The sequence below is a fragment of the Oncorhynchus keta genome, chromosome 10 (genome assembly GCF_023373465.1).
Source record: "Oncorhynchus keta strain PuntledgeMale-10-30-2019 chromosome 10, Oket_V2, whole genome shotgun sequence".
NCBI lineage: Eukaryota > Metazoa > Chordata > Actinopteri > Salmoniformes > Salmonidae > Oncorhynchus > Oncorhynchus keta.
The window spans coordinates 37,578,538-37,602,720 of NC_068430.1; the positions used below are offsets into that span (position 1 = coordinate 37,578,538).

Consider the following 24,183-nt stretch of genomic DNA (forward strand, 5'->3'; position numbering starts at 1 on the left):
CCCTTGCCTAACCTCTCCTTTACCTCACTGCCAGGTGAAAATCATATGCTGAAGACATTACCACAACACACCTGGTAAATAGGCCCTGTATTCTAAACGTCTGGTTTGAGCCTGTGAAGAGCTGCTTAAATCACCTAGTACACATCCATGTAAACAACTTTAGCTCTGACGAGGAAGAAAGCAGGATGAAGGGAGGAGAGTGAAACAGACAAAACCAGCCACGGACACCGATCCCACTAATGTCTTCCACATGCTCTCACATTGTTGTTCACCAATAAATGTTTTAGAATGCCACAAACTAACTTTTTTTCTCTGGCCCTTCTCTGGTATTTTAGGTGGAACAAAAAGGTTCTAATCTTGTTCATTGTCAATTACCTTAGAATCAGAGTCGGTCCTGATTTAGAGAACACGTTTCTCCTGAGAAGACGGTAATGAGAGTTTTGAGAGAGATCATTGTGGAACGGAGCTAGCTTAATATACTGCAACAAAGGTGGACATTATAACTGTGTTCACGAGAGGAATGGATGGGTCATCTCAGGCAACAACAACATTTTGAACTGCTACAGACCTAGGTCTACACAGCACAGACCATTCACGGAATAAAGGAAAACTGAACAGTATGAGATGGGTTTGTCACATGATGGAATGTAGTTTAGTCTGCAACTTAAACGGAATAAAGATACATCTGTCAACACAACAACCCCACACCTTATTTGTTCCGAAACACACAACCCTGCAATCACGCCTGGCTTCTTAGCAGTTATGGAAGAGGAGGAATAGGAGTTCTAACATGGTCACTTTGAGATGTAGTAGCCCAGCCGTTTCAGCACCAGAGCGTGTATGGTTTGCTGAGCTGCAGCGACATGGGCATAATGTATGACATGGGTGTAAGTTTGTATAAATGCATGAGTGCGTGTCAAATGAATGCCCTTGCACACATTAGAGTCTGTGTGTCTCTAACTGTGTGCGTGCTCCATGCTTGCAGATGTGTGCATGTGTTTGCCTAAATATGTGTGTGCGTGCGTGAATGTGTGTGTGCATGTGTGCTTAGGTGAGGGAGTGTGTATAAAGTGCTTCTGCTTACATTGGGAGGAAATGGTATGCATACCTCGGCAGTTAGGCCTGGTGGCCAGGGCTAGTCTGGCCCTCATCCAGCAGCAGGCTAAAGTAAGGAGGATTATATCCACCGTCTCTCAGAGCAACAACACTGCATCCCTCACACATTATTTACCTTTTACTATTATTTTCTCTGAGGAAAAACTCTCCAAAAAATGACACAGAAGTGGACAGTGCAGATGTTCCCCTTCAGCAGAAATCTAGGATCAGCTCACCCTCTTCAAATCCTAACCATAACCATTAAGGAGGGGAAATGTGAAACTGACCTAAGATCAGTGTCTGTCTCATGGTAACACCATCCTACACCGGAGGCCATCCGGCAGACACACGATACCTCCCCAAGGAAGTCTTAAATAAGCACTTCCCAACCCGAAGTTTGGGGAGAGAAAAGGAAGTACAGTATCTCCCACAGAGGGTATGCAGCGGTTTTAGGTATTTGGCTAATGTTAAAAACAATAGGAAGAGACCATTTCTTATTAATTTTAACATCTGAAAAAAACAAATAATAAACCCATAAAACAGAATGGAAATGACAGTATAATAAATGAATCCGTTTTTGGAGTCACAGTAGGCTACATCTGTGACCCCAAAAAGGCTACATCCCTCCTGGCTAGCATATGTTATTGTTCAACAACAATGCACTGACTGTAGGAATACAGGCTACATCAGGTAGCAACAGCACTGGTTGAAGACTTACATGACACACAAGCCCAAATCTTCCTGAAGTGAGTGCACACATTCCCTCACCCTCAAGGATTGGCAAACATTGGATTGGTGTAAAAAATATATATATTAAAAAAACACAGTAATACAATGCTTTCCAATCTGTAAGGGTAAGTGAGCAAATGTGTTTCATAAAGAAGAGAGGAGAAATGGAATTGGGCTACAGACTTTCAACAAATCCTATTCAAAAAGGGGGGAGGGAGCCACTATAGCCCACAGCCATCACAGGAGCATGACAATGCCCCTCTCTCTGCCTCTAAATTTAATTTAAATTTTAGGGCTTTATTGGCATGGGAAACATATGTTAACATTTCCAAAGCAAGTGAAGTATATAATGAACAAAAGTGAAATAAATACAAATTAAGAGTAAACATTACACTAACAAAAGTTCCAAAAGAATAAAGACATTTCAAATGTTATATTATGTGCAAATAGGGAAAGGGACAATGAATAAACATAAATATGGGTTGTATTTACAATGGTGTTTGTTCTTCACTGGTTGCCCTTTTCTTGTGGCAACAGGTCACAAATCTTGCTGCTGTGATGGCACACTGGTATTTCACCCAGTAAATATGAGAGTTTATCAGAATTGGATTTGTTTTCAAATTCTTTGTGTGTCTGTAATATGAGGGAAATATGTGTTTATGGACATACATTTGGCAGGAGGTTAAGAAGTGCAGCTCAGTTTACACCTAATTTTGTGGGCAGTGTGCACATAGCCAGTCTTCTCGAGAGCCAGGTCTGCCTATGGCGGCCTTTCTCAATAGCAAGGCTATGCTCACTGAGTCTGTATATAGTCAAAGCTTTCCTTAAGTTTGGGTCAGTCACAGTGGTCAGGTATTCTGCCATTGTTTACTCTCGTTTTTGGGCCAAATAGCATTCTAGTTTGCTCAGTTTTTTTATTAATTATTTCCAATGTGTTGAGTAATTATCTTTTTGTTCTCATGATTTGGTTGGATCTAATCGTGTTGCTGTCCTGGTCCTGGGGCTCTGTGGAGTCTGTTTGTGTTTATGAACAGAGCCCCAGGACCAGCTTGCTTAGGGGACTCTTCTACAGGTTCATCTCTCTGTATGTGATGGCTTTGTTATGTGAGGTTCAGGAATCGCTTACTTTTAGATGGAATAGTAGAATTTAACATCTCTTTTCACTATTTTGATAATTGGCGGGTATCGGCCTAATTCTGTTCTGCATGCATTATTTGGTGTTTTACGTTGTACACAGGGGATATTTTTTTGCAGAATTCTGCATGCAGATTCTCAATTTGGTGTTTGTCCCATTTTGTGAATTCTTGTTTGGTGAGCGGACCCCAGACCTCACAACCATAAAGGGCAATTGGTTCTATAACTAATTCAAGGATTTTTAGCCAGATCCTAATCGTTATGTCGAATTTTGTGTTCCTTTTGATGGCATAGAAGGCCCTTTGTGCAAGTTACATGTGGCGCAGATGTTTAGGCCGAGGTATGTATCGCTTGTGTGATCTAGGGCAACGGTGTCTAGATGGAATTTGTATTTGTGGTCCTGGCAACTGTACCTTTTTTGGAACACCAGTATTTTTGTCTTACTGAGATTTACTGTCAGGGCCCAGGTCTGACAGATCTGTGCAGAAGATATAGGTGTTGCTGTTGGCCCTCCTTGGTTGGGGACAGAAGAACCAGATAATCAGCAAACAGTCGACATTTGACTTCAGATTCTAGGGTGAGGCCGGGTGCTGCAGACTGTTCTAGTGCCATCGCCAATTCGTTGAAATACAGTTGAAGTCGGAAGTTTACATACTCATTCTCACAATTCCTGACATTTAATCCTTGCAAAAATTCTCTGTTTTAGGTCAGTTAGGATCACCACTTTATTATAAGAATGTGAAATGTCAGGAAAAATTGTAGAGAGAATGAGTTCAGCTTTTATTTCTTTCATCACATTCCCAGTGGGTCAGAAGTTTACGTACACTCAATTAGTATTTGGTAGCATTGCCTTTAAATTGTTTAACTTGGGGCAAACATTTTGGGTAGCCTTCCACAAGCTTCCCACAATAAGTTGGGTGACTTTTGGCCCATTCCTCTTGACAGAGCTTGTGTAAATGAGTCATGTTTGTAGGCCTCCTTGGTTACACACTTTTTCAGTTCTGCCCACAAATGTTCTATTTGATTGAGGTCTGGGCTTTGTGATGGCCACTCCAACACCTTGATATTGTTGACCATAAGCCATTTTGGAAGTATGCTTGGGGTCTACAATTTCTTTAGATTTTCCCATGATGTCAAGCAAAGAGGCACTGAGTTTGAAGGTATGCCTTGAAATGTATTCACAGGTACACCTCCAAATGGCTCAAATTATGTCAATTAGCCTATCAAAAACTTCTAAAGCCATGACATAATTTTCTGGAATTTTCCAAGCTGTTTAAAAGGCACAGTCAACTTAGTGTATGTAAACTTCAGACCCACTGGAATTGTGATTAGAGGTCAACCGATTATGATTTTTCAACGACGATATCGATTATTTGAGGACCAAAAAAAAAAGACGATACCGATTAAAATCGGCCCATATATATATATATATATATATATATATATATATATGTAATAATGACAATTACAAAAATACTGAATGAACACTTATTTTAAATTAATATAATCAATTTAGTCTCAAATAAATAATGAAACATGTTCAATTTGGTTTAAATAATGCAAAAAGAAACTGTCGGAGAAGTGCAATATTTGCCATGTGAAAAAGCTAATGTTTAAGTTCCTTGCTCAGAACATATGAAAGGTGGTGGTTCCTTTTAACATGAGTCTTCAATATTCCCAGGTAAGAAGTTTTAGATTGTAGTTATTTTAGGAATTATAGGACTATTTCTGTCTATACCATTTGTATTTCATATACCTTTGATGTTCTTACAGGCACTATAGAATACCAACATAATCTCGGGAGTTGATAGTCATAAACAGCGCAATGTTTGAAGGACAGCAAAGAGCTGCTGGCAAATGCAGGAATGTGCTGTTTGAATAAATGCTTACGAGCCTGCTGCTTCCTACCACAGCTCAGTCAGACTGCTCTATCAAATCATAGACTTAATTCAAATATAATAAACACAAAGAAATACGAGCCTTAGGTCATTAATATTGTCAAATCTGGAAACTATCATTTTGAAAACAAAACGTTTATTCTTTCAGTGAAACACAGAACCGATCCGTATTTTATCTAACAGGTGGCATCCTTAAGTCTAAATATTGCTGTTACATTGCACAACTTTCAATGTTATGTCATAACTATGTACAATTCTGACAAATAAATGACGGTCTTTGTTAGGAAGAAATGGTCCTCACACAGTTCACAACGAGACAGGCGGCCCAAACTGCTGCATATACCTTGACACTGTTTGCACAGAACGCAAGAGAAGTGACACAATTTCCCTAGTTAAAATAAATTCATGTTAACAGGCAATATTAAACTAAATATGCAGGTTTAAAAATATATACTGTATTGATTTTAAGAAAGGCATTGATGTTTATGATTAAGTACACATTGGTGCAATGACAGTGCTTTTTCTGCGAATGCGCTTGTTAAATCATCACCGTTTGGCGAAGTAGGCTGTGATTCAATGATAAATTAACAGGCACCGCATCGATTATATGCAACGCAGGACAAGCTAGATAAACTAGTAATATCATTAACCATGTGTAGTTAACTGGTGATTATGTTTAAGATTGATTGTTTTTTTATAAGATAAGTTTAATGCTAGCTAGCAACTTAACTTGGCTCCTTGCTGCACTCGCGTAACAGGTAGTCAGCCTGCCACGCATTCTCCTCATGGAGTGCAATGTAAGCGGACATAAACGTGTCCAAAAATGCAGATTGTTATGAAAACTTGATATCGGCCCTATTTAAATCGGTGGACCTCTAATTGTGATACAGTGAATTATAAGTGAAATAATCTGTCTGTAAACAATTGTTGAAAAAATTACTTGTGTCATGCACAAAGTAGATGTCCTAACAGACTTGCCAAAACTATAGTTTGTGAACAAGAAATTTGTGGAGTGGTTGAAAAACGAGTTGTAATGACTCCAACCTAAGTATGTAAACTTCCAACTTCAACTGTATGTTGAAGAGGTGGGGCTTAAGCTGCATCCCTGTCTCACCCCACGGCCCTGTGGAAAGAAATGTGTGTGTTTGTTGCCAATTGTAACTGCACACTTGTTTGTATACATGGATTTTATAATGTTCTTTGTTTTCCCCCCCAAAACCACTTTCCATCCATTTGTATAGCAGACCCTCATGCCAAAAAGAGTCAAAAGCTTTTTTGAAATCAACAAAGCATGAGAAGATGTTGCCTTTGTTCAGGTTGTGCAGGGTGAATACATGATCTGTCGTAGGGTAATTTGGTAAAAAGCCAATTTGACATTTTCTCAGTACATTGTTTTCACAAAGGAAATGTACGAGTCTGTTGTTAATAATAATAATAATAATAATACATAATAATACAGAGGATTTTCCCACGGTTGTTGTTGAAGCATAACCCACGGTAGTTATTGGGGTCAAATTTTCTCCACTTTTGTGGATTGGGGTTACTAGTCCTTGGTTCCAAATATTGTGGAAGATGCCAGAGCTAAGGATGATGTTTAAGAGTTTAAGTATTGCCAATTGGAATTTGTGGTCTGTATATTTTATCGTTTCATTGAGGATACCATCAACACCACAGTCCTTTTTGGGTTGGAGGGTTTGTATTTTGTCCTGTATTTCATTCAATGTAATTGGAGAGTCCAGTGGGTCCTGGTAGTCTTTAATAGTTGATTCTAAGATTTGTATTTGATCATGTATATGTTGTTGCTGTTTGTTCTTTCTTATAGGGCCATAAAGATTCAAGAAGTGGCTTACCTATACATTCAGGTTTGGATAGATAACTCTTTGTGCTGTTTGGTCTCTCTCCCTCCCGTCCTCTCATGATAACAAGTGTCACCAACACATGTCATCACCACCAGTAAATGAGTCCATGTAGGAGGGGTTACCATGGCCACTTTGACCACTTAGTGAGAGTGCACACACAGACACAAGCATGCACAAAGATAACTTGACTCCACACACACACACACACACACACACACACACACACACACACACACACACACACAACTACTACTGTACAGACAGATAGACAGAAGCTGTTGGTAACAGTTTCCTAGGAGGAGATAAATTCAGATAACTTCTCTGGGACATCAAATACACAATTGTCATTCAGTGTACTCTGAGGAGACCCAAGCTTTATGGGTTATAAATACAGTACAAATATCTAGACTGCAGCTAATGGTCACAACGTATGATAGACAGAGCCCCACTCGCATTAAACCACATCATGTAATGTAGCAACTAACTCCCAGTATGAGTGGAATGCATGTTAGTCTCAATGCCTTACAGCCATGCTTAAACATCCTCATTAACTCCTCACGGGGTGACACTTACTTATACAATCCTTTGATTACTGCAGAGTTACATCATACTTTTCTCACCTCCTCTGTGATAATTAGACACTAACACAGCCGAATGCTAAAACCTAAAATAAATAGATGGAACATCCACTAAATCCAGACTAAAAAGATGAATATACTGTATTTCATTAGACAGATTTTGTGGTGTACATGTAAGTGATAATGCCCAAGTCGAGGACCGGCAAACGGTGCCAATACAACGGGTTACCAACATATTCAAATAATGATTGAAATATTTCCAATAAAAACGTTATTTTGATAAATGTATTTATACTAGTTCATCATTCCACAAAATATAGTCCTGACACTAATCTATGGTTTCTACACAAGCCGGCTAGTCATTCGTTCTATCGGTTGCCAGAGACGCGACCCAGTCATTCAGTCTTTTTGTTCTTTACCTACGGACATGATCCAGTTGTTTGTTCTAAATGTTCCATGGACATACTAGCTGGCAACGTTGTTATCCCTTGCTTGCTAGCTAACCAAATTAGTCACTTCAAACAGTGCAGACAGAATAACAGCAGTAGCTGCATTTGCATAAACTGTTTTGTAGTGAAATTTATTTGGATGACCCCATTACAATGAGATAAATGTGAGAGAGCACATAGAAAAATGTGCTCTCTCGTCAGGACACTTTTGTTCAGAGAAGCTAGGCAACAACAAAGGTAACACAAACCTTTGTATATTTGACTCACCACCTGGATCCGGTCCTATGTAGCAAAATTTTAAATGTTTATTTTTTTATTTTTAACATTGGATAAAAGTAGAGACTCGGAGCAACAAAATTGTATATCATACACAGCATTTTTGAGGAACAATGGGAAAGTAATTGCTTTGAAGGGTGATACACTTGTAAACTCACCTTTGATTAAAAAGAGCCTTTGAATGTTTTGGTGACTACTGGAGAGCTCTCCTTTGTCTACACCCATTCAGCATTGTTCACACCCTCTCAAGCCAGCCCCACTCTTCTCTTTAAGGATTCTAACCTGAGTTGAAACTTGAGTGAGGTGCACATGTACAGTACATAAACAGATGCATGCACCATACATTTATGTGGTGGACACTTGATACAGTCACATGATATTGTTGTGGTACGTAACAAAGTCATGTTACGACCACAGATATCAATATTCATTTTATATGTCAATATTCTGCTAAGTCTTGCTAAGTGGATGGGTCTCTACAGAAGGTGCAAACGGTACAGACAAATGGTTACTTGCATAGTAGCAATATCAAAAATAGTGTCAAAATAAAATACAGTATGTACAAGAACAAGATCAATAATTATATCAGTAGATGAGTTGGTTATAGGCATACAATCAGCGGTAAAGTGGCTGAGCAGCAGGATAAAAATAATAATAAGAGTCATTTGAATAGAGGCACTGCAGATACTGCTGATGACTGGTTCGTCCGAACCACGCATGAACAAGGGAATCTATATTCGGAGAACCTGTTTTGGTTCTGCCACCGACTTTGCTGTAGGGTATGTGATGTCCATAGCCTCTGTCGCAAAACTCCCTGATGTTCTCAAAAAGATACGTTTGTCTAGCTGTGTCCACTTTGGTCTTTCTGAAGCACTGCTTGATGAGCCCGAACATGGTGTGGCCTGTGATCAGGAAGTGAAGGTCCAGACTGGTGGAGCTTGTGCATACCAGGCACAATACCAGAGCACAAACTTGTTCTGGTTTTGGCCACTGCAGTTATCACCATTCAGGTCCCCACGCAGTTCCCCAACTTTGTAGTTGGTGAACAAATGGTGCATGTAGTCGATACCTGCGCTGCTGCCTTTGCTTGCTTGGGCCAGCTCTCTTTTTGATGGAAGGCATTCAACCATTCTCCTTGTATGACTGGTGGAGAAGAGTAAGGCTGGTTCTACTGATGTTGAGAGACAAATATTTTAGCATTATTATACAATAGATGAGAAATGGCATTCTGAGATAACATCGCTACACGTAACGTTAGATAGCTAGCTAGCCATCTAACATCAGCTGGCTAGCTAACTGCAAGCTTTAGATAGCAATACAAACCGATTGTCAGATACCTAAAGGTAACCAAATAGGTTCAATGTTAGCTCGCTAACATTAGGCTATAACTAGCAATGTGAAATGGCATTCTGAGAAAACATCACTAACGATACACACAATTCATACACATAAATGAATGTTAGCTAGCAAGCCAGCAATCTAATCTAAGCTAAAAGCAAGTTTTAACTTGGTCTTATGTTTAGTCAAGTTAATGTTAGCTAGCTAAAAGAATGAACTATAATCCCAATCCATAAAGGAACGTTACTAGCAATACAAACCAATTGCCATAGCTAAAGTTAACCAAATAAATTAGGTGCAATGTTAACGTTAGCTAGCAAGCCAACCATCGAACTCCAGCTGGCTAGCTAACAGCAAGCCTAAACTTGCAATGAAAAAAACTTCATGACAAAATTAGAAACGTATAATATCTGAAACTGTAGCTAGATTCTTACCCGTATACATGGATGAAAGCTTCACGGCAGACTACAATCCCTTTCATTAAATAAGACGTCCTGTGTCATTTCCATTTGGTTTGCAGTTTGTTTGGCCTGTTGTGTTCCACTGATTTCAAAACTTGGTCAACTTCTTCCGTGACAACACTGTTGATCGCCGTTTCTTCCCCATCACCGTCATCAGAAGACTCTACAATGTATTCTTCAATGAAAATGTTTTATCTAAAATCAGGCATTTCCTAATCATCTGATTCATTTTCAGTCAGAGTCAAGCATGGCACGATCGTCCTCCAGAAAGTAGCCCATCACAACTTTTTCCTACTGACCTTAGTCGATAGCGCTTGATAAATTCAAGGCAGCAATGTTATTGAGAGCAGTAGCAACATATTTGCAGTTCTTACGTTATATCTTTAGAAAAAAATGCAGTAGAAAGGATTATCTATGCCATAACGAGCAGCTCATTTTACAGACACAAGATGCTACACCGCAGAACAATCTGAAACTCATCTCTCAGCATGTCCAGCCACTCATTTTCTCGGACAATTATGGCTAGCGGGAACGTTCCTGCTATTTCTTTGGCTAAACCAACTAAGCTCTTAATTTAACAACTTTATTCGTATTTACAGATTGCATAAAAGTTTGTTATTAAAGCATATGAAAGTTCAAATGTTCGAGAAGGCATTTCTGCCAAAAACACATTTGGATTTTTTTTAAATGATGTTCAAAACAGCTCTCCTGTGAATTTGTGACTTGCGACATACGCCTAGTTTCCTGAATCAGTCCACATATATCTAAGAAAACGATGCCAGCTGATTCGTGATTTTGATTGACTGAGAAATGCTGCCTACCTGCCAGTCTCGCCCTGACAGAAATGTGAATTAATGTCTAGATACTTTTAGGCATTTTAACATCATAGATTTAGCCGGTGGTAACATGTGGAATAGACACTGGCTGGAATGATGTTTTAACCAATCAGCATTCCGGATTAAACCCACCCGTTGTATAAAAAGACACACAGGAGACAGTCACAGCCTGACACACTCACATTGCACATCAGCTTTGTAGGCCAAAAATGTTCCATGGGTGATAATGACCCCTGACCTGAGACTTAAAGGTCGTGAGTTCAGTTGTACTTCCTGTTATGGGGATAGAAATAACCCAACAGCCAGAGATATATCTCCCTTCATGAGCCTCAATATGTTCCTATTCTCACAGAATCACATCTGAGCAGGAAACATAGACAAGATGACACACACACACACACACACACACACACACACACACACACACACACACACACACACACTCAAAGAGAGCAGCACTTTTTGAAGTCTATGTGGACAGGGAGGGATACTGGCGCTATCACCAGAGAAACGCAGTGTAATACAAGAAGAAACATCTCCAGTGGAAAACACTGTGTAAACAGGCTGGATTTACTGAGGTGACGTGGTGCTGCGTAAGCTGCTATAGTAGAATGAGAGGGGAGTATACCATTCTCTTACCTCTGAACTTTTTTGGGGGGTTGTTAAGGTCCCCTGTGTCGGGCTGTACCACACAGCGGTCATCTACCAGCCTGTGGAGAGAAGAGACAACGACGGATGTCAATCATGGACGGATATCAATCATGGACAAGTCAGAAACACAGATAGTCCACATACACTCTTAACATGCCAATGAACACGAACCGTTTCAATATACTAGATACGTTCATGCACACATTCAAATGTGCACTCACACAGCTCTCTTTAATTTTTAATATATAACCCCCTGGCTCTAAACAAATGTGTCTCGTTTCAGGAAACTAGGTGTATGTCGCACCTCACTACTTCACAGGAGAGGCATTTGAACGTAAACATGTATTTTTTTATCAAAATGTGTTTTTTTTGGCAGAAATGTCTTCTGGAAAATGTGAATTTTCATGCCTTAATAACAAACTTGTAAATGCAAATAAAATAGTAAAATTACGAGCCTAGTTGATTCAGCCACGGAAAAAGACAGGAACTTTCCCGCTAGCCATGAATGGCTGAGATAATGTATGGGCTGGACATGCCGAAAGTTGAGTTTGGATTGGTCTGCCATGTAGCACACTTGTCTATAACTTCTCAGTATGTGTAGGTAATCCTTTCTAACACAGCTTTTTTGAAAGATATCACGAAGAACTGCAAAAGTGTCGCTAATGCACTCCACTTTATGGAGGACTGAGTTTTGAAATCAGTGGAATGTCCAGTGGAAGCAGAGTATGATAGCTAAGGAGAAAATTCTGTTTTTTGATTGCAAATATGCAGAGAGAGTCAAAGAAGAACACACAGAAACCGATTGTATAAAACACCTGTCTCCGGATTACATCTTTAAACTAAGGGCAACCATGGCATCCGTGACAGAGAAGCATTCATCCATGCACACAGGTAAGAGTCTAGCTAGCTACATTTTCAGATATTATACGTTTCTAATTTTGTCAGAAAGTTGTTTTCATTGCAAGTTAAAGAGTACTGTTAGCTAGCTAACGTTAGCTAGCTGGCTTGCTAGATAACGTTACGTGTACGATCAGTTGAGTAATATTATTCGTATCTCAGAGGCATTTGCATTGCTAGTTATAGCCTAATGTTAGCTAGCTAGCTAACATTGAACCTTGTTGGTTAGTTTTGGCTACCTGCAGATTCATGTAGGGCAGTAACATTATGAGTTGGGATTATGGTTCATTGTTTAGCTACAAAAGACTACACTATGCAAGTAACCATTTTACTGTCCATTTACACCTTCTGTATCCTGTGCTGTGACAAATAAACGTATATATTTTATTTATTTGACATAGTGTGTGTTTACCAGAGACGGTAATGTGAAGAAAAAGATGACCTGCACTCGTCAAATTAGGATATAACGTTAGGACAACAAGACAGTGTCCATGTCCTAAAATTCTCTGGTAGAATGCCCTGCTTTTATTTCATCCCACTCACAAGCTATTTTCTATAATTAGCTCGCCATTAACTTACAAATAATGATCCTGTTGTGAGCTTATTTTCCTGTAATACGAATACAAGTCAAGACAAGCAAGAAACGAGCCAAAACATTGTTCAGAAAGTTGCTTTTAGTTGCCTGGTTTGCTAGACTGATATATACTAAATTCATTTTTAAAACGGATGGGTTTATTGGTGTTAAAATACACCAGTTACAGTGGTCCATCCTATAAAAGTTGCAGAGTAATGCGGCACAGCATGCATGGTGCCGCATAATTCTATGACACGTTATTTAAGTGCCAACCACTTACCATTAATGCTAGTTAGTGCTAGTTTGACCACCAGAAGGCATCTTTGAGAAGCATTTGATAGCCTTCAATAGTGGCTGTACTAGAGAATTTAAAAATGTTTTGTAAGAACATAGTATATGGGACTGATTAAAACATTTTGCTTAATTAAATTTGCTTAATATTATGGTGTTTCTATTCCAAGAAAAAACAAAAAACCCTCTGGGTTTCCGTTAGGATGGAACGCTGCACAATGTGATGGTAGGCTACAGTACTGGGCTATTTTGCTAAAGGTTCCCCATCATGTCATGCGGGCACGCGGGAGACCGGGGATCAATTCTCCAATGGGGAGGAAGGAGTAGGCGGTCCTTGTAAAAAAATATTTGTTCTTAACTGACTTTTCTCGTTAAATAAAGGTTGCACGAAGAGCATAACATTTCTACACCTGAATTGTAGTGTAACCAATAGCCAAACGGAGATTCAGTCAAAATAAAAATCTCATTGATTTATCAAGACCAGTCCCCAAGCTTGTCTCAGAGCAGCATGAAACAGTGCTAAAACAGTTGTAGGCTATTGCTTCAAAACCTATTGCTTCTAACTTCAATATGCTCTTTAAATAAATAAGACCTACACCACATTACTCAACAACAGTGAGACTCATGTTGCCTACGGTAGGCCAAAACAAAATTGAAAAATATGACGTGACTCTCAGCCAATAATTACATTTGGAGGATATTTCTGTAGTTCAGTGATATTTATTCCCATAGTAATTCATTATGGATCCATAACTAAATAAATGTCGGCATTTTGAAATAATATTTATCATTATTTTATTAATGAAAGCATAAAGATGCCATTATTAGCTACATTGTTGTAGACTGGCACTAAGAACAGCAGGAACATTTCCCTAGTCAGCGCCATTATTAGCGCAATGCCCCTTAAAGTGTTGCCCTGTGCTACCCAGTGTGGTGGGGGTCCACCCCCCTGCCCTTGTGCCTTGAACCTTGCACGCTTTCAGTGGACAAGTCCAGACCAGACCAGACAAGACCAGACAAGCGCAGACAGACGTTTACAAACAGTTAGGTTGGAGTCATTAAAACACATTTTTCAACCACTCCACACATTTCATGTTAAAAAACTATAGTTTTGACAAGTTGGTTAGGACATCTACTTTGTGCATGACAAGTAATTTTTCCAACAATTGTTTACAGACAGATTATTTCAGGGTATCACAATTCCAGTGGGTCAGAAGTTTACATACACTAAGTTGACTGTACCTTTAAACAGCTTGGAAAATTCCAGAAAATTATGTCATGGCTTTAGAAGAACATCACTTGAGTCAATTGGAGATGTACCTGTGGATCTATTTCAAGGCCTACCATCAAACTCAGTACCTCTTTGCTTGACATCATTGGAAAATCAAAACAAATCAGCCAAGAAAAAAAAGAAGATTGTAGAAGTCCACAAGTCTGGTTCATCCTTGGGAGCAATTTCCAAATGTCTGAAGTTAACACGTTCATCTGTACAAACAATAGTACGCAAGTATAAACACCATGGGACCACGCAGCTGTCATACCACTCAGGAAGGAGACGCATTCTGTCTCCTAGAGATGAACATACTTTGGTGAGAAAAATGCAAATCAATCCCAGAGCAGAAGCAAAGGACCTTGTGAACATGCTGGAGGAAACAGGTACAAAAGTTACTATATCCACAGTAAAACAAGTCCTATATTGACATAACCTGAAAGGCAGCTCAGCAAGGAAGAAGTCACTGCTCTAAAACCAACATAAAAAAGCCAGACTACAGTTTGCAACTGCACATGGGGACGAAGATCGTACTTTTTGGAGAAATGTACTCTGGTCTGATGAGCACGGGGGTGGCAGCATCATGTTGTGGGGGTGCTTTGCTGCAGGAGGGACTGGTGCACTTCACAAAATAGATGGCATTATGACGCTGGAAAATTATGTGGATATATAGAAGCAACATCTCAAGACATCAGTCAGGAAGTTAATGCTTGGTCAAAAATGAGTCTTCCAAATGGGCGATGACCCCAAGCCTACTTCCAAAGTTGTGGAAAAATGGCTTAAGGACAACAAAGTCAAGGTATTAGTGTCCATCACAAAGCCCTGACCTCAATTCAATAGAACATTTGTGGACAGAACTGAAGAAGCGTGTGAGCAAGGAGGCCAAAACACCTGACTCAGTTACACCAGCTCAGTCAGGAGGAATGGGCCAAAATTCACCAAACTTATTGTGGGAAGCTTGTGGAGGGCTACCCGAAACATTTGACTCAACTTAAACAATTTAAAGGTAATGCTACCAAATACTAATTGAGTGTATGTAAACTTCTGACCCTCTGGGAATGTAATGAAATAAATAAATGCTGAAATCAATCAATCATTCTGACATTTTACATTCTTAAAATAAAGTGGTGATTCGAAATGACCTAAGACAGGGAATGTTTACAAGGATTAAATGTCAGGAATTGTGAAAAACGGAGTTTAAATGTATATGTAAACTTCCGACTTAAACAGTATATATATATATATATATAGTCCTGCTAATAACAGGGTTAAAAATATATCTGTGAGAATATCCAAGAGACTTATATAACTCTAAATTAATAATACACATTTTGAAAATTGCGTTGTTTAAAAAAATAGCAATATTTTGGAGATTATTTTGTTTTCAAATAATGTAAAATGAGCAAGAAGGTCATTCTTGAAAATGGGTAATACATTGTTACTAATTAGTAAATAAAGCCAGTTTGTCATTTAGAATTATTTCTTTCTTTTGAGAAACCAAAAACCTACAGTTATCTCATTGGTCTCTCAGTCAAGGCCAGCATGGGTATTGAACCAGCATCTGTAGCATCAAAGCTTGCACCGCTATGCAATGTCTAGACCGTTGCGCCACTCAGGCACTGCGACACAGCCCAGGATCAAACCCAGATCTGTAGGGATGCCTGCACCACTCTGGAGGCCCTTATTCACTCTGTTTAGCACATGGCCTCACATGTGAATGCTTAAAGGATGGGTGGGGCTAAGGCTTAAGAGGGTGTGAACGATTCTGAATGGGTGTAGACAAAGAAGAGCGAGCTCTCGAGTAGGTGTACCGAATCATTCTAGGGCCATTTTCTCAAAAGTGGGGTTACAAGTTTATCAACTTCAAAGCAGAATTACTTTCCCATTGTTCCTAAACTCAAGTGTATGATATACCATTTTCTAGCGGTGAGTTTTTACTTTTATCCAATGTACAAAATACCATTTCAAATTTTGCTACATAAGATTGAATCGAGCCGGTGTATACATTTTTCCACATGGGTTATTCATATACAGTATTTGTAGGAAACCTGCAACTTTGCACATCGAGAGCTTGTATTTTAACACAACAAGAAATTCCAGGTTAAGGGCTGGCAAGTAAGCATTCCATGGTAAGGTCTACACTTGTATTCGGCGCATGTGACAAATACATTTTGATTTGATCTAAGCACATTGTCAGCACGAGATCCTGCAATAAAGCACCATTGGACCCATAAAAAGTACACTGTGTTTTCAAAATGTTCAACTACAGAGCACTGTTTATCCTGACTCCCTTAGTCACTATTGTTAAACCAATCACATACTTGTGATTTCACTGTGATGTTTCTTGATTCGCCGGTGCTCTTCCACAGTCCACACAATGATGAAGAAATGAGAGTTAGGATTAGTTGGCTGCTGCCAGTGGGTGGACAAGCTAGCATTCCTGTCGGTGACAAATTTAGCTTTTTACTGGCTCGGAATAAAGATTGCCTGGACTCCAGCCAGATCCCACATCCATCCTCGTCGTGTTCCTGTGGACTCGTGGAGTGTCCACACACATGATCAGTCGTACTACACATGGACCTGTCTGTCTGCACCAGGGATACACCTCTCTGAACATGACAACACACTCCTGTCTACCGTGTCAACCTCCGCAGAGCATTATACAGCATAGCTATACTGAGCATCTGAATGACGTTTGCTTAATGTGCAGCCTGGGTTTGTTAGATCAATGTGAGCAAGATTTATCACATACAGACACTGACATGTTTATCTTGTGGAGAACTGATAAAAATGTGATTGTCTGACCCTCGTTACTGTCCAATTCCAGTTACTGTACATTAATCCTACTTTAACAGCTGCTCGTCAGGACAAGAGAACAGGCATCCTAAAAGACAAGAGGATTCTCAGACTAAAGCCCTGGAATCAGACTGCATTGCTCAAAATCTAAACTTTGATTTGTCCCCTCAGGCTTTCTACTCTGGTTTGTGAGAGTTGGAGAAGGCCATCTGTTGGGTCCACACTTCTAATGGCATGTTGTATGTATGCATCTTGGTTTTTGAGTGTGATTACTGCAGTGTGTGTGTGTGTGTGTGTGTGTGTGTGTGTGTGTGCGTGAGTGCACCAGATGGTTCTTGGAGAGGGCAAGTGATGTCAACCGTGTGCATTTGTCATAATGACATGGTATCAGAGCATGACCTGTGTGTTTAGGGTTCATTTCAGGAGTTATTGTATAATAGTAACCTGTAAGAAAAGAGGGTCTATGACAATACTCTCACCTCTCTCCCTACAATCCTATCCCTGAAGGATTGGGGGGTAAGAGGTTAAAGAGCACACTGATGGTGAATTTGAAAAGGAATTTCTCCATAAGCTGTAGCATTAGGTTCCCAGCTCTGTAGATGTGTAGGTCATGTTAAACCCTGAAGCTCCTATTCTTTGACATTTGAAGTTGTATTATATATATGTTGTGTGTATGTGTGAGATTGTGTTTGTTTTTACTATCCTTGTGACATTGGTGGAAAAAGTACCCAATTGTCATACTTGAATAAAATATAACTTATTAGAAAATGACTCAAGTAAAAGTCACCCAGTAAAATACTAATTGAGTAAAAGTCTAAAAGTATTTTTTTTTTAATCTACTAAATTATCAAAAGGAAATGTAATTGCAAAAATATACTTAAGTATAAAAAGTGAAAATAATTTAAAATTCCTTATATTAGGCAAACCAGATGTCACAATTATCTTGTTTTTTAAATTACGGATAGTCAGGGGCACACGCCAGCACTCAGATATAATTTACAAATTAAGCATGTGTTTAGTGAGTCCGTCGGATCAGCGGCAGTAGGGATGACCTGGGAAGTTCTCTCGATGAGGACCATTTTCCTGTCCTGTTAAGCATTCAAAATGCAGTGAGTACTTTTGCGTGACAGGAAAAATGTATGGAGTAAAAAGTACATTCAACAAAAATATAAAAGCAACATGTAAAGTGTTGGTCCCATGTTTAATGAACTGAAATTCAATACCCCAAAAAGCATTTCTCATTTGAAAAATAATCCATCAACCTGACAGGTGTGGCATATCAAGAAGCTGATTAATCATTGTCATTACACAGGTGCACCTTGTGCTGGGGACAATAAAAGGCCACTAAAATGTGCAGTTTTGTCACAACACAATGCCACAGATGTCTGAAGCTGAGGGTGCATGCAATTGGCATGCTGACTGCAACAATGTCCACCAGAGCTTTTGCAGAGAATATAATATTAATTTCTCCATCATAAGCTGCCTCCAATGTCGTTTAGAGAATTTGGCAGTACTTCCAAACGGCCTCACAATAGCAGACCATGTGTATGGCATCATGTGGACGAACGATTTGCTGATGTCAACGTTCTGAACAGAGTGCCCTATGGTGGCGGTGGGGTTATGGTATGGGCAGGCATAAGCTACGGACAATGAACACAATTTCATTTATAAATGGCAATTTGAATGCACAGAGATACTGTGAAGAGATCCTGGAGGCCCATTGTCGTACTATTCATCCGCGGCCATCACCTCATGTTTCGGCTTGATAATGCGTGGCCATGTCTCAACGATCTGTAACAATTTCTAGAAGCTAAAAATGTCCTAGTTCTTCTATGGTCTGCATACTCACCAGACATGTTACCCATTGAGCTTGTTTGGGATGATCTAGATCTACATGTTCGACAGTATGTTCCAGTTCCCTCCAATATCCAGCAACTTCGCGCAGCCATTGAAGAGGAGTGGGACAATATTCCACAGGCCAAAATCAATAGCCTGATCAACTCTATGTGAAGGAGCTGTGCCACACTGCACAAGGGAAAATTATAGTTTAGGCTTAGGTTTAAGGTTAGGGTTACAATTCACATTAGAGTTAGGTTTAAGGTTCATTTTAAGAATTTTGTTTGGTCCCCACAAGGATAGTAAAACAACTCAGTGGAGGCAGTGAGGTCTCTTTCTGCTGTGACTCTGTCTGATCCATTTTTCATGAGCAGCGGGGGTTCCAGGAATACTGAGCCTCTAGAAGTCAGGTGGGATTGATCTTATGGAGAAGTTGTGTGTGTGTTGATCATAATCATAAAGTTTAAGTGATAATACATTTAATATATACAAGAGGGGAAAAAAGTAGTGTCTCCACCTCCAACCTCCCATCCCGTCCCATTCCCCCAACCAGCCAAGAAGTCTCCATCCAATCCAATTGTTTGTATGTGTTGTACAAATAACAATTTATACAGCCCGTGTTGGGCTTTAGCTGAGATGATTATTTACAGAGTCAAGCATATTTTTCCAGGCTTCAATTGCTCCTTGACTAGAAACATTCATTCTCGCGGTAGATAATCACTGGTATTATGGTCCAATGTACTTTCTCGTCCACATGCACAAGCATGCTGGTGCCCGTACACACAAACATCTTACCATTGTGTTCATTGCTTCCCACTTACTTCCAATTCCTCCCAGTGTCCCAGTAAATTATACATACTATCATGGTCATGGAGCCATCCAGGACCAGACATCCACTTCCACTTCAAAGGGCTTAGTTCTCCCAGCCCTGTTCTTTGGGAAAAGTGGGAACGTCATTTATCAACTCTTCCAAACCACGCTCTATCAGTGGCCCACAGACGGCCGAAGGCAGAGGTGCCCCTGTGCAGCAAAGTAGAGACCCCTCCACCTGACACACACAGCCCTTTGTGCCAGTACCTCCCAGCCACAATAAACTTCCCCAAGAGGTTAACTGACACACAGGCCACACCATCTCTTCTGTGATTAATCTCCACAGCATTCCTCTATCAAACACACCACATCCACCACAGACAAAAGTCATTTATATATGCACTGCAGAGCTTTGATGGCATTACCTTTATGACCTTTTCAAGTGTAGATGAAGCTATGAATTCACCCTTAAAGGGATAGTTCCCTCCCAAATGAAAGTCTGTCAGACATTTTCAGACCTCAAAACCGGCCTAATGCCCAGATAAGTTTAAGTCCCATGGGATCTGCTGAAGAGATCCAGCTGACTGCTTTTGAACGGCATCCGTGGTCAGGAAGAAAAGTAGTCAGACAAAGCAGATGCTAAGCTACAGGACTGTTTTGCTAGCACAGACTGGAATATGTTCCGGGATTCCTCTGATGGCATTGAGGAGTACACCACATCAGTCATTGGCTTCATCAATAAGTGCATCGATGACGTCGTCCCCACAGCGACCGTACGTACATACCCCAACAAGAAGCCATGGATTACAGGCAGCATCCGCACTGAGCTAAAGGCTAGAGCTGCCGCTTTCAAGGAGCGCGACTTTAACCCGGAAGCTTATAAGAAATCCAGCTATGCCCTCCGATGAATCGTCAAACAGGCAAAGCATCAATACAGGACTAACATCGAATCGTACTACAGCGGCTCTGACGCTCATCAGATGTGGCAGGGCTTGCAAAACATTACAGACTACAAAGGGAAGAGCTGCCCAGTGACACGAGCAAAACAACTGTGCTCGCTTCGAGGGAAATAACACTGAAACATGCATGACAGCACCAGCTGTTCCGGATGACTGTGTGTTCACGCTCTCCACAGCCGATGTGAGTAAGACATTTAAACAGGTAAACATTCACAAGGCCGCAGGGCCAGACGTTTTACCAGCATGCGCTGACCAACTGGCAAGTGTCTTCACTGACATTTTAGACCTTTCTGAGTCTGTAATACCAGCATGTTTTAAGCAGACCACCATAGCCCGTGCCCAAGAACACTAAGGAACCTGCCTAAATGACTACCGACCCGTTGCACTCACGTCTGTAGCCATGAAGGGCTTTGAAAGGCATGTCATGGCTCACATCAACACCATCATCCCAGAAACCCACTCCAATTTGCATACCGCCCCAATAGATCCACAGATGATGCAATTTCTATTGCACGCCACACTGCCCTTTCCCACCTGGACTAAAGGAACACCTTTGTGAGAATGCTATTCATTGACTACAGTTCAGCATTCAACACCATAGTGCCCTCAAAGCGCATCTATAAGCTAAGGACCTTGGGACTTAACACCTCTCTCTGCAACTGGATCCTGGACTTCCTGACGGGCCACCCCCAGGTGGTAAGTGCAGGTAACAACACATCCGCCATGCTGATCCTCAACATAGGGGCCCAGGGGTGTGTGCTCAGTCCCCTCCTGTACTCCCTGTACACGCATGACTGCAAGGCCAGGCACAACTCCAATACCATCATAAAATTTTCAGATGACACAACAATACCTAGGATAGGATAGGAAAAGAGGAAAAGATTTAGATGCACTATTGTAAAGTGGCTGTTCCACTGGATGTCATAAGGTGAATGCACCAATTTGTAAGTCGCTCTGGATAAGAGCGTCTGCTAAATGACTTAAATGTAATGTAAATGATAGGCCTGATCACTGACAACGATGAGACAGCCTATAGGGAGAAGGTCAGAGACCTGGCAGTGTGGTGCCAGGACAGCAACCTCTCCCTCAACAAGACAAAGGAGATGATTGTGGACTACAGAAAAAGAGGACTGAGCATGTCCCCATTCTCATCAACGGGGCTGCAGTGGGGCAGATTGAGAGCTTCAAGTTCCTTGGTGTCCATATCACCAACAAACTAACATGGTCCAAGCACACCAAGACAGTCGTGAAGAGGGCACAACAAAACCTATTCCCCCTCAGGTGACTAAAAAGATTAGGCATGGGTCCTCAGATCCTCAAAAGGTTCTACAGCTGCACCATCGAGAGCATCCTGACTGGTTGCATCACGGCCTGGTATGGCAACAGGTCAGTCTACGACCGCAAGGCACTACATAGGATAGTGTGAACAGCCCAGTACATCATTGGGGCCAAGCTTCCTGCCATCCAGGACCTCTATACCAGGCGGTGTCAGAGGAAGGCCATAAAAATTGTCAAAGACTCCAGCCACCCGAGTCATAGACTGTTCTCTGCTATCGCACGGCAAGCAGGCCCAGAGCGCCAAGTCTAGGTCCAAGAGGCTTCTAAACAGCTTCTACCCCCAAGCCATAAGACTCCTGAATGTCTAGACATTTACACCACTGCTGCTCTAAGTTGTCATCTATGCATAGTTATTAAAGTAACTCTACCTACATGTACATACTACCTCAACTAACCGGTGTCCCTGCACATTGACTTTGTATCGGTACCTCCCTGTATATAGTCTCGCTATTGTTATTTTACTGCTGCTGCTCTTTAATTACTTTAATCTCTTATTCTTATCCGTATTTTTTAAAATCTGCATTGTTGGTTAGGGGCTTGTAAGTAAGCATTTCACTGTAAGGTCTACCTACACCTGTTGTATTCGGCTCATGTGACAATACAATGTTATTTGATCACTCAGGGCCGTGCACAGACCTTTAGAGGGACAGGTGCTCAAAGTGAAAAATTGTGTTGACTTAGATATGATTGTAAATAAATTATCTAATGTTCCTGTAGCCACATTTCAGTGATTCCCATTCATTTGGGATGAGGAAAGAAATAGGCACCGTCTAAAATTACTACAATTGATGGTATCAATGTTTGCCAATCAGTGATAATAGCTCAAGTATAAAAGGGATAGGTGAAATGAACTCACCCCAGAGTGCTGATAAAGCCGTTGGTGGAGCCCTCTGCATACATGGAGCAGATGTCCCCGATGTGTAGGAAACTAGACATCTTATCCGACATGTCTCACACACACAGGGCCACACCTGGAGGAGAGGAGAGGCAAGGAGAAGTACTGCTACAAATATAAATCACAACACACATTTTTTTAAATGGAGAGAAAAACAACATTTCTGAACTAGGCAGGTCACACAGTCAGGAATAACCCAGGACCCAAAGAGTGATATTTGTGAGTCTTCATTTTCCCAGCTAACAAATGTAGGCAGAGAACGTTTTTTGTAATGTTAACCCGTAATGTTCCTCTAATGTTTGAGTGTCCAGTTTTCCATTAGTTAGCGAAACATTCTATATATGTTAGTGAAAACCTTCTGGGAACCTTTTTAGCATGTTTTGGCATTAGAGTAAGGAAAACATTCCCTTAATGTCAAACACAACAGACCCAGAAAGTGGTTGCCATGTTCTCAGAATGTACAATTTGAACGTTCCAGACACATTTCATGGTACTTTGAATAACTTTCACATGTCCAGTTCTGTGGGTTCGGAGAGAAGTCCATCAACGTCCCGCCAAACATACACAGAACATGGTTGCCATGTTCTCAGAATATAAGATATTGTTCATGACACGTTTCATGAGAACAATGCAAGAACATTCGTATCCAATTTTCTGTGGGTTAGAAGAATATTGGTTTCATGGTTACCATGTTCACAGAACATAAAATATTAAAAATAGTCTAGACACATTCCAAGAACATTTCTGCACAGCAAATTCTCCAGTGTTAAATCAACACTAGCTAGGTTTTCATCCAATTGATGAGATTTATGTAAATACTCTAAAATCCGCATAAAAATAATATGCACATTTTCCCATCAAACTGACTTGTTGCAGATAAAGGCTGTGCGTAATGACGTAGTGCACATAAGAATAACTTTTGCGGTTAAATTCCCATGTACCGTATAAAAAGATACAAGTTAAATGGGGTTCTATTGCATTTTCACTCTACTGATGGTTGTCTCGCAAAAAAAAGTGTGTTATATAGCAAGTGTGCACATTCTGATATTGGCACGTGCACTCCAGCCTAGAGCTCACATATAGCCTACATGATGAGATTATTATTATGGACAAACGATTAAGAATATTTTTACTTGTCAAACAGCAGCCAAGCACAGATCATCATGTCACCAAAATAAAACCCTCAATATGTATTGGAAAGGAGCAACAAACT

The 24,183-nt window shown here is 40.4% G+C and overlaps 1 protein-coding gene across 4 annotated transcripts in view; it reads right to left on the reverse strand.

Annotated features, from left to right (window-relative positions):
- The window catches only part of LOC118388636 (inositol 1,4,5-trisphosphate receptor type 1), a 160,874-nt gene that overhangs the window by 127,100 nt on the left and 9,591 nt on the right, over window positions 1-24,183 (reverse strand). For all 4 annotated transcript variants that reach the window (XM_035777898.2, XM_035777897.2, XM_035777896.2 and 1 more), the window contains exons 2-3: window positions 22,932-23,046; window positions 11,293-11,363 (exon numbers count right to left, since the gene is read on the reverse strand). In XM_035777898.2, the coding sequence (XP_035633791.2) occupies window positions 11,293-11,363; window positions 22,932-23,023 (163 nt within the window). In that variant the 5' untranslated portion in view covers window positions 23,024-23,046. The remainder of the gene's footprint in view (window positions 1-11,292; window positions 11,364-22,931; window positions 23,047-24,183) is intronic.